At 48.3% G+C, this 15,868-nt stretch overlaps 1 protein-coding gene across 3 annotated transcripts in view; it reads left to right on the top strand.

Moving 5' to 3' along the window:
- Positions 1-15,868, top strand: part of COL26A1 (collagen type XXVI alpha 1 chain) — a 211,875-nt gene that overhangs the window by 153,257 nt on the left and 42,750 nt on the right. For all 3 annotated transcript variants that reach the window (XM_084823050.1, XM_084823048.1, XM_084823049.1), the window contains exon 4: positions 8,575-8,636. In XM_084823050.1, coding sequence (XP_084679176.1) covers positions 8,575-8,636 — 62 coding nt within the window. The remainder of the gene's footprint in view (positions 1-8,574; positions 8,637-15,868) is intronic.

Below are 15,868 nucleotides of genomic sequence, written 5' to 3'. Positions count from 1 at the left end.
TCAGGGTAAGCCATCCTGCAGAAACACCACTGAGTTTGCATGACATGACAACCCACCATGGCTGATGTCGCGTGAACCAGGTCTGTAGCTATCAAGCAAGAGGGATAGTTTCTTTCATTGAGAACAAGTAAGAGGTTAAAGCAATTGCTGGCCAGGGCTGATGAATGCTGACTATACAGCTGCAAATGCTCCCAATATGTCTCATTACTAATTACTCACAGAATAAGAATTTCAGAATAAGGGTGCCCGGCTTGTAATAAAAAGAAGTATTACGAGCAGTGGAAATTCGTATTATGTGCCTGTCATTTGTGAATATTGTCATCGCAGCTATCTGGGACTGCGGGTGTCCACCGGAACTTTTCGGGCTGGGGCTGGGGAGTTGCTCAGTGGTATGTGACTGTACCACGTGCATAGCACATTCAGCCACAACACAGCTGTGCATTTTCCTTGTATGCACGCGCATATGCTTTGTTGCTTAGCATCACGTTTCATGACATTTCGAAGCCTACACAGAGGAGATATGGGAATCTGTGCTGAGATTTTGACACCACGAGTGCAGACGCGTGTTATAAAGAAGCGTGGTATAATTCAGTGTGTTATAATTGAGCTTCACTCCAAAGACTTCATGAACTCCAACAAGATGTTATTTGGATCAAGAGATCTAAAAACAAACACCGAAGAACAAGAGGTAGTGGTGGGGGAACACAATTGCACAAACACAGTACAGCGATCTTTAAAAAGTTCTGGATATTTTCGGCATCGCTGGCTGTATTATAACACTGACGGTGTCCTATTCTGTTGCAGTGAGCTACCTTGAGAGGGCTTCTGCCATGAAAGGTGGCCAAGAAATTTGGGAAAAGGTTCCCCATGTTCTAGAATACCCTTCCCCAATCTGGCACCGTCCAGATGTCTTGGACTATGACTCCAATCACCACCAGCCAGCTGGGTCTGTTGGCTGGGGATGATGTGAGTTGTAGTCCAAGACATCTGGAGAGTGCCATGTTGGAAAAGGCTGTTCTAGAATGATTTTTTTTCCATCTTGGAAACTTTGGGGAACACTCTTCAGAGCAGGGTGTGAAAAGTGCAGTCCATGTTCTGCATGTGGGCCGCCAAGCTATTTCTAGTGACCTCCGTGGGAGGCTGGAGACAAGGAAGAGATTCCCTTACTAGTACTGCCATAGGAATCTCAGGAAACATAGGAATCTGGCATAGTACTTGAAAGGTTGTCCCAGAGAGGAAGGCCAGGATCTCTTCTCGATCATCCCAGAGTGCAGGACACGGAATCATGGGCTCAAGTGACAGGAAGCCAGATTCCGGCTGAACATCAGGAAAAACTTCCTGATGATTAGAGCAATATGGCAATGGAACCAATTATCTGGGGAGGTGGTGGGCTCTCCCACACTGGAGGCATTTGAGACGAGGCTGGACAGCCATCTGTCAGGGATGCTCTGACTTGGATTCCTGCATTGAGTAGGGGTTGGACTCAGTAGCCTTGTAGACCCCTTCCAACCCTACTATTCTATGATTCTATGAATCCCTTGTTAGCATTAGTGCAGGAATGCCTGGGGTTTTCTTGCTAGTGCTAGTGTAGAAATCCCTTATCTCCAATCTTTCATCAGACATCAGAGATAAATATGGAACCCCCTTACTACCCAAGCGTGTAGCCTCTGTGTTTGTGTGCGGATTTGTGTGCGCATGCATGTTTGTGTGAGTGTCTGACCCCTCCTAGCACCGCCCGGTGTGGGCCTCGGGGCTGAAAGGGTGGGTACCCCTGCTGTAGAGTAGTAATGAAGTCTGCCAGGAGTGCCTTTGGTCTGGGTGGTGGTGTAGAAATGGGTTTAAGCTTCTAAGGGAGCCTGGATACTCACTTTATTTTCCACACTGTTATCAGCCACTTTTGACATCAGCTCACATGATACAACCTGTGCATTACTTGACTGTTTAGCTGCACAAATATTCTTTTAGAGCTGCACATTTTGTGCTCGGCTGCACATGTTCTGGTGACGGAGTAGCAACGAGGCTAGAATTTCAGGGGTATTGGACAAGAATTGAACCCCAGGACCCTTCACAGCAGGCCAGACTTCTACCGCTGAAGCAACATTTTAAGTACAATAATAGTTTTATGGGGAAATAACGATCGCATGAGACTACATACATTGCTAGTCTCATGCAGTGATACAACCGTTGCATTCCTTGAATGCTGAACTCCACAAATATTCTTTTGGGGCTGCACATTTTGTGCCTGGCTGCACATTTTCTGGTGACGGAGTAGCAACAATTTCGGCCAAGAATTGAACCCTGGGCTTCTGCATGGCAGGCGGGACTTCTACTGCTGAAGCAACGTTTCAAATACAGTAATAGATTTATGGGGAATTAACAATAGCATGAGACTACATACACTGAAGTGTTAGTGAAAGGCATAATTTTAGTAGTTGGGTGGGGATTGATATGTGGAAGCCACCCTTCCTTTGATAAAATGAAATGCTGGGGAGGCAGTTGGAGGGTTATACTCACATGCTCTTTAGCGTTGCACTGCATTTCCACTGTGCTAAAATTGTTGACATGAAACCCCCAGAGCAACTGAATTTTTCAAAAAATGGCCCATGTTCCCCCTTTCAAGAAAACTGATTTTCGGGTCAAAAAATGGATGCTGCCAGCACTTCTTTTTCTCCATGTTCTTGTATTGCACCACAGCTCCCACAGCAGCCAATGGATTCTGTAAGGGTGCAGTCCTATTGGTTGCACCCTCGCTGCTCAGAAGCCCCCAAACTCAGAGGCTTCCGACTTTCCTACGCCCGGCCAGGCTGAAGCCGGCAGGGTGGGAGAAATGGCGGAGGCACTCTTTGCCTCCCCATCCTCCGATCTCCTGGTTTTCACTAGACAGGCTTTCCAGCCCATCTAGCAAGAGTATTTTATTTATTATTTTATTTATTAATCGCCCATCTGGCTGGTCACCCAGCCACTCTGGGCGATGTACAAAGTATATAATAAAACAGTTTAAAACAATAAAAGTCTACAGTAAAAACATTTTCTAAAATACCCTAACCCATCCCAAATGCCTGCCTGAACAACCACATTTTTAATGCGCGGCAGAAGCTCGTTAAAGAGGGGGCATGGCGGCGTTCCCTAGGGAGGGAGTTCCACAGAGTGGGGGCTGCCACAGAGAAGGCCCTCTCCCTTGTCCCCACCAGTCTAGCTGTCCTGGCTGATGGGACAGAGAGAAGGCCATATGCTGAGACTGAACAATGTCAATGGAGACTCTGGCTTAGTTCCCTGGCGTAGTTCTTTCTGAGCCAGTAAACCTGTGTCTTCTTTGTACCACTTCAGGCAGCATGTGCAGGCTCAACATGCTGGAATGCTCCTCCATACACTTTTAAAAAAATCCCCGCACATAGCAAGCTAGCATCTTAAGAAGAAGCGCTCTTCTCCCTGACATGCTAGTTTTCAATGTGCGGGGAATTATCTGAATAGAAAGCATCCAGTCATGCAAGCCCCCACCTGGAGTCTGAAGTAGTACAGCCCAAATACAGGCTGGCCACCTCAGTTAGAACTAGGTGCAAATCTCAACTGGTTTAATGAATTAATTATTGAATTTATATCCCGCCTTTCCATCACAAATGGTGACGCTAACAGCAATAAAATATGAAATAAAATACAAAACTCTGATCAGAACATAAAATCAAATAAGTTAAAAGCACGCTAAAAAAGAGAAAAGAAATAGACACAACACCCAGCAGCTAAAACTTATTTCAGCAACTGGCACTTTAGCTGAAGGGCTGAACATCTGAATACAAACATTATTGCCTGCTGGTAGTAGGACAGGGAGTTCCAGAGCCCGGGAACAGTCTCCAGGAATGCCTGCTCTCGTCCGCCAAATGTGCCTCTGATAACGGTGCTTTCCCCGTTCACAATGAGCACCCACAGGTCCAGATCCCGCATTGAAAACGTACACCCAACTTCCTTGGGAACATTTCTTCTCTCTTACAGACAAACTCAGTTTTTTAGCCTGTCCAAACTGCAGCACTGCGTGATGCTGGACTCAATCCCTTACCTATGAACTCGTTGGGGATCTGCTGCTGTCGCTTCGAATGTCCTTTTCCCGAGAGGAGACACTTCGCGTTGATGCTTTGTCAATGCTGCCACCTAGCGGCTCCAGATCATGGCATCACTTCCTGGCATATAGAAGGGGAAGAAATGGAAGCAGTGACAGATTTTACTTCTTGGGCTCCAAGATCACCGCAGACGGTGACTGTAGCCATGAAATTAAAAAGACGCTTGCTCCTTGGGAGGAAAGCTATGGCCAACCTAGACAGCATAGTAAGAAGCAGAGACATCACCTTGCCGACAAAGGTCCGTCTAATCAAAGCTATGGTTTTCCCAGTAGTAATGTATGGCTGTGAGAGCTGGACTATAAGGAAGGCTGAGCGCCGAAGAATCGATGCTTTCGAACTGTGGTGCTGGAGAAGACTCTTACGAGTCCCCTGGACTGCAAGGAGGTCAAATCAGTCCATCCTAAAGGAAATCAACCCTGAGTGCTCATTGGAAGGACAGATACTGAAGCTGAAACTGAAATATTTTGGCCACCTAATGCGAAGAGAAAACTCCCTGGAAAAGACCCTGATGCTGGGAAAGACTGAAGGCAAAAGGAGAAGGGAACGGCAGAGGATGAGATGGCTAGATAGCATCACCGATGCAATGAACATGAACTTGAGCACACTCCGGGAGAGAGCGCGCAGGACAGGAAGGCCTGGCTTGCTATGGTCCACGGGGTCACGAAGAGTCGGACACGACTGAATGACTGAACAACAACAACAACAAATTGACTCCAATGCATATTTTTATTATTTCTTTTTATCCAGCTTTCCCCCCAAGGAGCTCGGGATGGTGTACACAGCCCCTTCCCCTCCTTCCAACCTCTCCTGAGAAGTAGTGACTGGTCCAAGGTTACCCAGCATTGTGACTCCCCATTTGAAGTCCAACACTCGAACCCAACCTTCCTTAACCTGGTGCCCTCTGGTGGTAACAACTTCAATTCCCATCGGCCCCTGCAAGTGTGGCCAGGAATTTTATTTATTCATTTTGTTGCTGGGAATGCTGGGAGTTGTAGTCCAAAACATCTGAAGGACACCAGGTTGGGGAATGCTGCTCTAACCACTATACCACCATGATCTTAAAGGGTGGGCAGAGGTCACAGGGGGAGAGGCACTCCATGAAATAGCATGCCTATGGTGAATACGACATAGGGTTCAGTGGACGCTAAAATCAGTGGGGAGGTGAATCTGCTCCAGGTGAATCTGCTTCCGAACTCTGAAACCCAGAGTCCACCTTGGATAGGCCCTTTAAAGTTCTGACTGGTTCTGACTGAAACCTGGAGCGGATTCACCGGCCCACTGACTTTGGTGCCACCAGCATCCGCTGATAGGGTTTATTTGTGTCCTCATAGTGGAGGCAGGATGACAAAATTTGCTCAGAGAACATTAGTTATTGGGCAGATTAGGAATGTACTAAATAAATAAATACTTAAGTAAAATTGCCACCTTATTTTACAACAGTAAGACAGTTCCTTGGCCACCTAATGGCTGACAGGTGTCCAAACTCTGTGACTTAAGGAAGGTGAGGTTAGTTGGCTGGGGATTTAAAGCATGGAAAAGAGAAGCTATATTTTGGCCATGCCTTTGATCTTCCTTGTACCCTCTGGAATACAAGATCAAACACGTCACTTGTCTCCCCCCCGCCCCGAGCCAAGCTATGTACAAGATGCTAAGACATGTAAAAAAAAAAACCCAAAACCCACACACCCAAAGGAAGCCTTTAATATACATTTCTGTTGTCCTGGAGCTGAACTCAAGAACCCGTTAGCTTTGAATCCAAAGGCTTTCATAGAATCATAGAATAGTAGGGTTGGAAGGGGCCTACAAGGCCATCGAGTCCAACCCCCTGCTCAATGCAGGAATCCAGGTCAGAGCATCCCTGACAGGTGGCTGTCCAGCCTCGTCTTGAATGCCTCCAGTGTGGGGGAGCCCACCACCTCCCTAGGGAGTGGGTTCCATTGGTTACATTTCCATTGCAACAAGCCCCCATGTCGTGAAATCTAGGGTTGTACAAGAACTTTGTTCCTGTTTGCAAATCATGTGAACATGTCCCGTTTGCAACCCCAAATGCAAGCAGGAGAGCAGCTCTTGAGAAATGTTTGCAATTTCCCAAATTTGCGTTTCTCATTTTTTGGTGTGAAGGTCGTGCTTTCAAGGCACTTGTCTTTTGGTCTCTCTTTCTGTGAGGAAACTTCGGAAATGCACAGAAAACCGATACAGCAAACATGTTTTCTCGAACAAAACACTACCCAGGGCTGCGTGACGCTCGTGGTAGGATATGTTATTTGGCAGGTGCTGTTCGACTGAAGCATTAAGATTGTGGAGTCAGGAGGAACTAGTCAATGATTAAATATGTCAAATATGCCATCAATGTAGATTGGGGCAGGGGAAATCAAAATATCGGTATTTCGTGGTGGTGGACTGTTGTATTTATTATGTATTTAATTTATACGCCTCCTTTCCGCTGAAAAATTGTGCTCATGGCAGCTAACGAAGGCAGCTGCTAGATCTCACCTTTTCATCTCTGAGAAGACCTCACACCCATGTGGGCCTGGCTGGGTATCTGCCCAGGGCCCACACCCCAGCAGGGGCCCACTGACAAGAGCCCCTTGGAACTGCTCCTCTTTTGCCCCATTGCAACCTGAAGATGCCACGGCCTACCTGCTCTTCATCTGTCCAGCAAGCAAATGGCAGCAATGATGAGAAAGAGGAGAGGGAGGAAGAGCAGCTGTTGACAATGGTGGTGCGAAGGGAGGCTCACGGAGGGAGGGGGCCCTGGGGGGCATCCTGCTCAAGGGCCCTGCAAAATCCGGGGGCCCTGCTCACATTAGGTAACATTTCCAAACTATGTCCTTGAATTTTTTATATAAAGGGCAGAGAGACAGATTTGTACATGGTCAAAATCCAGGCAGAGTCAGGCAGGCAACAAGGATCAGGCAGCAGCAGGAGTATATTTTGGGCTGCATTAATAGAAGCACAGCTTCCAAATCACGGGAAGTCCTAGCCCCCCTCTCCTCAGCCCTGGTTAGGCCTCATCTGGAGTACTGTGTCCAGTTCTGGGCACCACACTTGAAGAAGGATGCAGACAAGCTGGAGAGGGTTCAGAGGAGGGCAACAAGGATGATCAGGGGACTGGAAACAAAGCCCTGTGAGGAGAGACTGAAAGGACTGGGCATGTTTAGCCAGGAGAAGAGGAGACTGAGGGGAGATAGGAGAGCGCTCTTCAAGTCCTTGCAAGGTTGTCCCAGAGAGGAAGGCCAGGATTTCTTCTCGATCATCCCAGAGTGCAGGACACGGAAGAATGGGCTCCAGTTACAGGAAGCCAGATTCTGGCTGAACATCAGGAAAAATGTCCTGACTGTTAGAGCAATGCGACAATGCAACCCATTCCCTAGGGAAGTGGTGGGCTCTCCCACCCTGGAGGCATTCAAGATGGGGCTGCTGGACAGCCACCTGTCAGGGATGCTTTGACTTGGGCTCCTGCTTTGAGCAGGGGTTGGACCCGAGGGTCTTGTAGACCCCTTCCAACCCTAGTGTTCTATGATTCTATGTTTCTATGATTCTAGTCGAGATAACAAGCAAGAGGTCAAACATCGCATATCAGGCAGGTACGTTGCGCAGTCCAGAAGCAGGATCGGTGAGCAGTCCCAACGGCCAGGCAACAGAGCATCAGACACAGGGCACAATTCAGGAGGCAAGGCACACGGCCGAGGCTGGATGGACCAAGTTGTTCCCACCCTGGCTGGGTTGCCGGTGAAGGCTTGTAAGCCCAAAGCCAGCCAGACCCCACCCAGAGCTCAGCTGTAGCAATCAGAGGAGGAGCCCCTGAGGAGCCCCTTTCTCCTGAGGAGACCTCTTCTGCAGGTGAGCACTCCTTTGCCCAGGAGCCCTGCTAGCCTGCCTCTTGAGGAGATGACGCTCCCGGGGGTCAGGGGGCGGCCCAGCCTCTGCCTCAGAGGGAGAGCCCCTTTCTCCTGATGAGCATGGCCCTGTAGCCACTTCCCCCGAGGGTTCAGACTCCTGTGGGGCTGGGGGCAGCGGGGCGCCCTGGGCTTCTGGGGCCTCTCGCTCCTCCTCAGAGGAGGACTCCTCCAGTCAGGGCATGACATGTTTTCATTTCACAGCTATAGACGTGAACATGACATACAGGGCAGCATTATTTGCTAATGCGGCTGAGAATCTCGCAGCCCAATCCAGTGAAAGAAATTGATGCTCCTTGCGTTGAAGATCAATAGACATCACGACCAATATTTTAATGTATTTCATAGAGGGAACTGAGGTCAACGCAATAAAATGGTGGCCTGACTGGCAGAGATGCTGAAATGTTTCCCCTCCGAATGCTCTCTTGTTCGCCACATGTGCTGCTTATTTCTTGTCCAGCTTTCCCAGATCTGTAATCAATGAAACGAGATAAAATCATGACGAACACTTCGGGATGTTGTTTATTTGTTTTAATAAGTCAATCAATGGTTTTCTCTCCTAGAATGTATGAATTGCACGAGACTCACGGATATGACGGAGAGGCTGAACACCCTTGAAGCCAAAGTAAGGCAGCTTTTCAAGAAACGGTTGGAATGGTTAAGGGTTCCCGATACATCTGTCGCTTGACCTTTGCTCACCCAGCTCTGTTGCTCTCACCTGTCTGAAGATCTGCTCCCTCAAACGATGCTGCCTTTTCCCCTTACTGCCCCATATCGCTTGAAACTTCCTCCCAGGACATCTGCATGATGCCACCTTCCCATGAATCCTTTGGCGCAATCCCTTAGTCCCTATACCCTACTGTAAGCCTAAGTGTATTTAACTGAAATGAATGCATATTGTCCCCCTGTTTACCCCCATCTCCATCCCCCCTCCTTTCGCTTGTGTTGAATTTTAAAGTGTAAGCTCCTAGGGGCAGAGACCTGTCCTACCGTGCTTTACAAGGTGCTCTGCACATTGATAGTATTAGATAGACAGATGGAGGGGATGGAGGGCAGAGCATGTTCTGCATTTACGTTCCCACCCAGCAAAGGCCATAGCAGTGGAAGATGGGATTTGAATGCCAGCCGCCACACTTAAATTCTCTAGTTTGTACATCAGCCTTCCCCAACCTGGGTCCCTCCAGATGGGTTGGACATCAGGTTCCATCAGCCCCAGACAGCATGGGCAGTGCTCAGGGATCATAGAATCATAGAATAGTAGGGTTGGAAGGGGCCTACAAGGCCATTGAGTCCAACCCCCTGCTCAGTACAGGAATCCAAGTCAGAGCATCTCTGACAGATGGCTGTCCAGCCTCGTCTTGAACGCCTCCAGCGTGGGAGAGCCCACCACCTCCCCAGGGAATTGGTTTCATTGTCGTATTGCTCTAACAGTCAGAAAGTTTTTCCTGATGTTCAGCCGAAATCTGGCTTCCTGTGACTTGAGCCCATTCTTCCGCGTCCTGCACTCTGGGATGATTGAGAAGAGATCTGGGCCTTCCTCTCTGGGACCACTTTTCAAGGACTTGAAGAGCACTATCATATCTCCCCTCAGTCTTCTCTTCTCAAGGCTAAACAGGCCCAGTTCTTTCAGTCTCTTTTCACAGGGCTTTGTTTCCAGTCCCCTGATCATCTTTGTTGCTCTCCTCTGAACCGTCTCCAGCTTGTCTGCATCCTTCTTAAAGTGCAGCACCCAGAACTGGACACAGTACTCAAGATGAGGCCTAACCAGTGCTGAGTAGAGGAGAACTACTACTTCCCGGGATTTGGAAGCTATGCTTCTATTAATGCAGCCCAAAATAGCATTTGCCTTTTTTGCAGCCACATCACATTATTGGCTCATATTCAGCTTGTGATTGACAACAATTCCAAGATCCTTCTCGCTTGTAGTGTTGTTGAGCCACGTATCCCCATCTTGTAACTGTGCATTTGGTTTCTTTTTCCTAGGTGCAGAACTTGGCATTTATCCCTATTAAATGTCATTCTGTGGTTTTCTGCCCAGCGCTCCAGTCTATCCAGATCACTTTGAATTTTGTTTCTGTCTTCCACAGTATTAGCTATCTCGACCAATTTTGTGTCATCTGCAAATTTGATCAGCATTCCCTGCACCTCCTCCTCCAAGTCATTCATAAAAATGTTGAAGAGCACTGGGCCCAGGACTGAGCCCTGCTTTTCGCGGTGGGGGGGAGGCGGTTTGCTGCTCTCCCCCCGAAGTTCAGGTCGGGGCGGGGGAGGCTTCCCGCCTCGCCCGGCCGAAATTCAGGCCGGGGGGGAGGCGCCAAGCCTCGCCCGGCCGCGAAATAAAAAGTAAAAAAACAAACAAAACGCCCCCGTGATAGGCTACGTGACGATTAACGTAGCCTATCACGGCTAGATCTGCAAAGTCAGCCGTGATAGGCTACGTAAATTGTCACGTAGCCTATCACGGGTGACTTAAAAAAAAAAGAAGTGCGTACGCAAATGGCAGCCCCCATAGGGAACCGCCATTCGCGTTCCTTATTTGGTCGCTGTAGTCTACGTAAATCTTTACGTAGACTACGGCGAAAATAAGGGCAACGCAAATAGCATTGCCCTTATTTTCACCGTAGTCTACGTAATCTTTACGTAGACTACAGTGACCAAATAAGGAACATGAATGGTGGCTCCCTATGGGGGCTGCCATTAGCCGTACGTGCTTTTTTTGTTTTTTTAAGTCACCCGTGATAGGCTACGTGATGATTTACGTAGCCTATCACGGCTGACTTTGCAAATCTAGCCGTGATAGGCTACGTTAATCGTCACGTAGCCTATCACGGGGGTGTTTTTTTTAAAACTTTTATTGGAATGGCGGCGGCGGCAGCCGGTTGAAAGATCGGCTGCCACCCCCGCCCCTGATGAAGACCCAACGAACTGCCGCCGGGACCCGCCGCCTGGTGGGACATTCAGGAAAGGTAAGTCCCGTCCCGGGGGGGGGGTGCGGGGGGCAGGGGGGGTGCGGATAATTTCTCCCCGAAACTTCTTCGGGGGGCCGAACACGTTGGCGCTCGGCCCCCGAAGTTTTGGGGAGAAATTCTCCGCCAACCCTACTTTGAGCTAGTTTGCTCATCAGGATATCACGGGGCACTTTGTCGAAAGCTTGCTGAAGTCGAGGTATATGATGTCTACAGCATTCCCATGGTCCACAAGGGAGGTTACTTGATCAAAAAATGAGATCAGATTCGTCTAGGGATGTCAGAAAATTCCACGACGGATCTCGGTGACGCTGAATGCCAGCACATTCGGCCCCCCGAAATCTGTCGCGGAACGAAGCCCCCACCCCACGAAAGGTGCGCAGGACGAAGTCCCCGCCACCCCCACCCCACGAAAGGTGCACGAAACAGAGCACTTACCTGCTCCCATCTGCGCTGCTTTGCAAATGGCGGCTGTCCTGCGGCTGCCATTCACTTCGTCTTCATAGCCGTGATAGGCTACATAAATACTTACGTAGCCTATCACGGCTAACGCAGGGACGCCATTTGTGTCCCTGTGGAGGCCCTGATAGGCTACGTAAGTATTTACGTAGCCTATCACGGCAGGGGGAAAAAAACCCAGCGTACGCAAGTGTCGGCGTCTACCGCCATTTGTGTATGCTGGGGTTTTCCCCCCTGCCGTGATAGGCTACGTAAATATTTATGTAGCCTATCATGGCTCAATACAGGGACGCAAATGGCGGTGGCTATGACAGCTGCCATTTGTGTCCCTGCAGGGCTGCCCAGTGGCCGGATGTCTGGCTGTGGGCGGCCGGAGCTGGCCGGCGGCTCCGCAGGTTGGCCGCGGAGCAGAGCTGGCCGGGCAGGATTCTGGGGGGGTGGACCGGATCGCCTCCCCCCCCTCCATCGAGGATTCCGGGGGGAGGGACGGAGCACCTCCCCCCTACTGCGGATTGCCCGGTGCGGAGCCAGGTAGGTGTTTCGTACATCCCTAGGTTCGTCTGGCAGGATTTATTCTTGACAAGTCCATGTTGGCTTCGAGTCATCACTGCATTGCTTTCAGGGTGTTTACAGATGGATTGCTTTATAACCTGCTCCAGAATTTCCCCAGGGATTGATGTCAGACTGACTGGTCTGTAGTTTCCAGGTTCCTCCTTTTTGCCCTTTTTGAAGATAGGGGCCATATTAGCCCTCCTCCAGTCATCTGGCACTTCCCCCGTCCTCCATGATTGCTCAAAGAGAATGGACAGCGGTTCTGAGAGTTCTTCTGCCAGTTCCTTTATTATTCTAGGATGCAGTTCATCTGGCCCTGGAGATTTGAACTCATTCAAAGTAATTAGGTGTTCCTTGAATGATGGGAGTTGTAGGCTGAAACCTCTGGAGGGGGCCAGGTGGGGAAAAGCTGTCATGCATCAAAATGATCCTATTTCATTTACTCAGCCTAAAACTATGAGGTGCTGTACAGTACATTGTAAACTAGAGCATACAGGCTCACCATCTATGAAGTCAACAGGGGCAAGAGGAAGTACAGGGGGGTGGATCTGAACAAGGGCAGGGGAGTCAGTGTGCCCCATGTCCAAACAGGCCTGAGCAATCGTCCTCTGAGGCCTTGCCTGTACAGGGTTGTCCTCTTGCAGAGAGGGAGTGAAGTTCATCTGGGTGGGGTAGCTAATACCCTGTAAGACAGGAACAAAATTCAAAGGGATCTTTATAGGCTGGAGCGCTGGGCAGAAAACAACAGAATGACATTTAATAGGGATAAATGCCAAGTTCTGCACCTAGGAAAAAGAAATCAAATGCACAGTTCCCAGATGGGGGATAAGTGGCTCAACAACAGTACAAGTGAGAAGGATCTTGGAACTGTTATCGATCACAAGCTGAATATGAGCCAACAATGTGATGTGGCTGCAAAAAAGGCAAATGCTGTTTTGGGCTGCATTAATAGAAGCATAACTTCCAAATCAGGTGACGTACTAGCCCCCCTCTACTCAGCACTGGTTAGGCCTCATCTGGAGTACTGTGTCCAGTTCTGGGCACCGCACTTTAAGAAGGATGCAGACAAACTGGGGAGGGTTCAGAGGAGGGCAACAAAGATGATCAGGGGACTGGAAACAAAGCCCTACGAGGAGAGACTGAGAGAACTGGGCATGTTTAGCCTTGAGAAGAGAAGACTGAGGGGAGATAGGAGACCGCTTTTCAAGTACCTGAAAAGTGGTCACAGAGAGGAAGGCCCGGATCTCTTCTTGATCATCCCAGAGTGCAGGACACGGAAGAATGGGCTCCAGTTACAGAAAGCCAGATTCTGGCTGAACATCAGGAGAAACTTCCTGACTGTTAGAGCAATACGACAATGGAACCAATTCCCTAGGGAGGTGGTGGGCTCTCCCACACTGGAGGCATTCAGGATGAAGCTGGGCAGCCATCTGTTGGGGATGCTCTGACTTGGATTCTTGCACTGAGCAGGAGCTGGACTTGATGGTCTTGTGGGCCCCTTCCAACCCAATTATTGTATGATTCCATGGCAATGAGGGCAGCCCTGTTGCACGTATATCTCACTGAAACTCACATTGAAACTCACATTGAAACTCACATTGAGTTTCACATTGAGTGAAACTCACATTGAATTTCCAGCCACAATCATATAAATTGGTTAAGCTCCCTCAACTCCAGCTTCCAATCTTTTATTGTGCTTTCCACCCCCATATCTTTTAATAAAATCCGTTGGAGGATTAGGGATAGTCTGTTATAAATACAATTTTTGAGGGGGCTGTCCCTTCAAAATTTTCAGTATTTGAACTGAGCTGATATCGCCCATCCTGGTGGAAGAAGTGGGCCGTGCCGATCAGAACGTGAAAAAATAACGTTGCACAAATCCTAGATATGATTGATTCCGCATGGGATTGGTAAATGACCCACATAGGTTTTGCATGATCGCAGTTTCTCGTAACACAATCCTGTCTCCCCAGCAGGTTCCAAAATGTGAAATGATATATTTTTTAAATATATACAGTATAAGGTTTAGAATATATATATATATATATATAAAAAATCACACATTTCCCCATATAATTGCAATACCAGAGTTTGTTTATTTAAAATACAATAGAGTGTCCCACTCATTTTTCTCACTAACTCTGTGCTACAATGTACTATGCAGTGGAAACCTATACAAGTCTCTTCAGCAGTAAGTCTCATTAAGTTCAATGGGGCTTACTCACAGGTAAGTCTGATAGGATTGCAGCCTTAATTGAGGAAGGGACACTATCCAGCAAGCATCGGGAGGAGCGGGGGCAGTTTGTGCCTTCCCAGATGTTGTTGGACTACAATTCCCATCATTACTTCCCATTTGCCATGCTGCCTAGAGCTGATGGGAATAGGATGTGCAAATCAGCAAAACCTGAGCTCGCCAACATATTCTGAATTGCATCTCGAAGCTTATTCTGACTTGAGTCCATATCAGATTGGAAGCTTTGCTTTTTTTCTTCTTCTTGCATGAAAATCCATGTGTATTTTCCAAATGTATGCATAAGTTGTGGCCATCTTTGAAATGTACACATTCTTCTCCCACTGATTAAAGTGTATTGGTGTGCATTTTTCAAAAGCGTGCATGTTTTCATGCGCATTTTTCAAATGTACGCATGCAGTTGAATATTTATTTATTTAAAACATTTCTTGGCCGCCTTTCAGGGCAGAAGCCCTCCCAAGGCAGCTCACAGCAATAAAATACATAAAAACAGTTAAAATATCAAAAATGATAAAAGCATAACCACAATGAAAAAGTGATAAAAGCAACAATAAAAGCCGACAATAAAACCAGCAACAACAGCAAACACAGCAACAACCGCAGTCATATCAAGGGAAGGCCACGGTAAAATAATATGTTTCCAAGGCGTTCTTTGCAGTGATGGAGCATGGCAGATCTTTGATGGCAACATGTTCCAGAGGTGTGGGGCCGCTGCAGAGAAGGCCCTCTCACCTGTGGTCACCCACCTAACTGCCCTCACGGGTGGGCAGATGAGAAAGGTCTCTCTTTCTGATCTTAAAGTTCAGGCAGGCTGATATGGGTGAAGGTGATCTGTCAAGTAACTTGGTCCCAAACTGTTTAAGGCTTTAAAGGTCAAAACAAGCACTTCAAATTGGGCTTGGAAACACACTGGTAACCAATGCAGTTGGTGCAGTATAGGCATTGTTTGATCAAATCTCCTTGCCCCCACCAATACTCAGGTGACCGCATTCTGCACCAGTTGAAGTTTCCGAACCATCTTCAAAGGCAGCCCCACATACAGAGCATTACAGCAGTCCAGCCTGGACGTGACTAGTGCATGGATAACGCAGGCAAGGTCCATCCTCTCCAGATAGGCGTACCAGCCTAAACTGGTAAAATGCACTCCTGGACACCACAGCCATCTGGGCTTCCCCAGTTCGCTCAGAGTCCAGGAGGACTCCCAGACTGCACAGTTGAATGCATTGGGGGGGGGGGGTGTCCGTGGATTACATTGCAAGCTCGGAAATGTATGGATTTTGACTGCAGATTGTGTCTGAGTTTGCATTCGGTCCAGAAGGTGTGAATTGGGTAACTCTGATCAAAATCAAACTGAAACTAATTTCTCATACATTCCTTGATGGGAGCAGAGTTGCTCGCAACATTTGGAGGGCCATGAGTTGCCCACCTCTGCTCTACAGGATAGCAAATTATATACGGAACATTTGAAGCTGCCCTATACTGATTCAGACCACTGGTCCATTTAGCCCAGTGTTGTCTTCTCTGAAAAGAACCTTTCCCATCCCATGTTACCTGAAATCCTTTTGAGTTATCGAGGATTGAACCTGGGACCTTCTGTCACCAAGCAGGAGCCATGACACAATGACGGTT

This window comes from Heloderma suspectum, chromosome 16, assembly GCF_057233095.1.
Source record: "Heloderma suspectum isolate Gila_16-S chromosome 16, 16-S_ref, whole genome shotgun sequence".
Taxonomy (NCBI): Eukaryota; Metazoa; Chordata; class Lepidosauria; order Squamata; family Helodermatidae; genus Heloderma; species Heloderma suspectum.
This window is presented reverse-complemented; position numbering and strand designations above follow the sequence as displayed.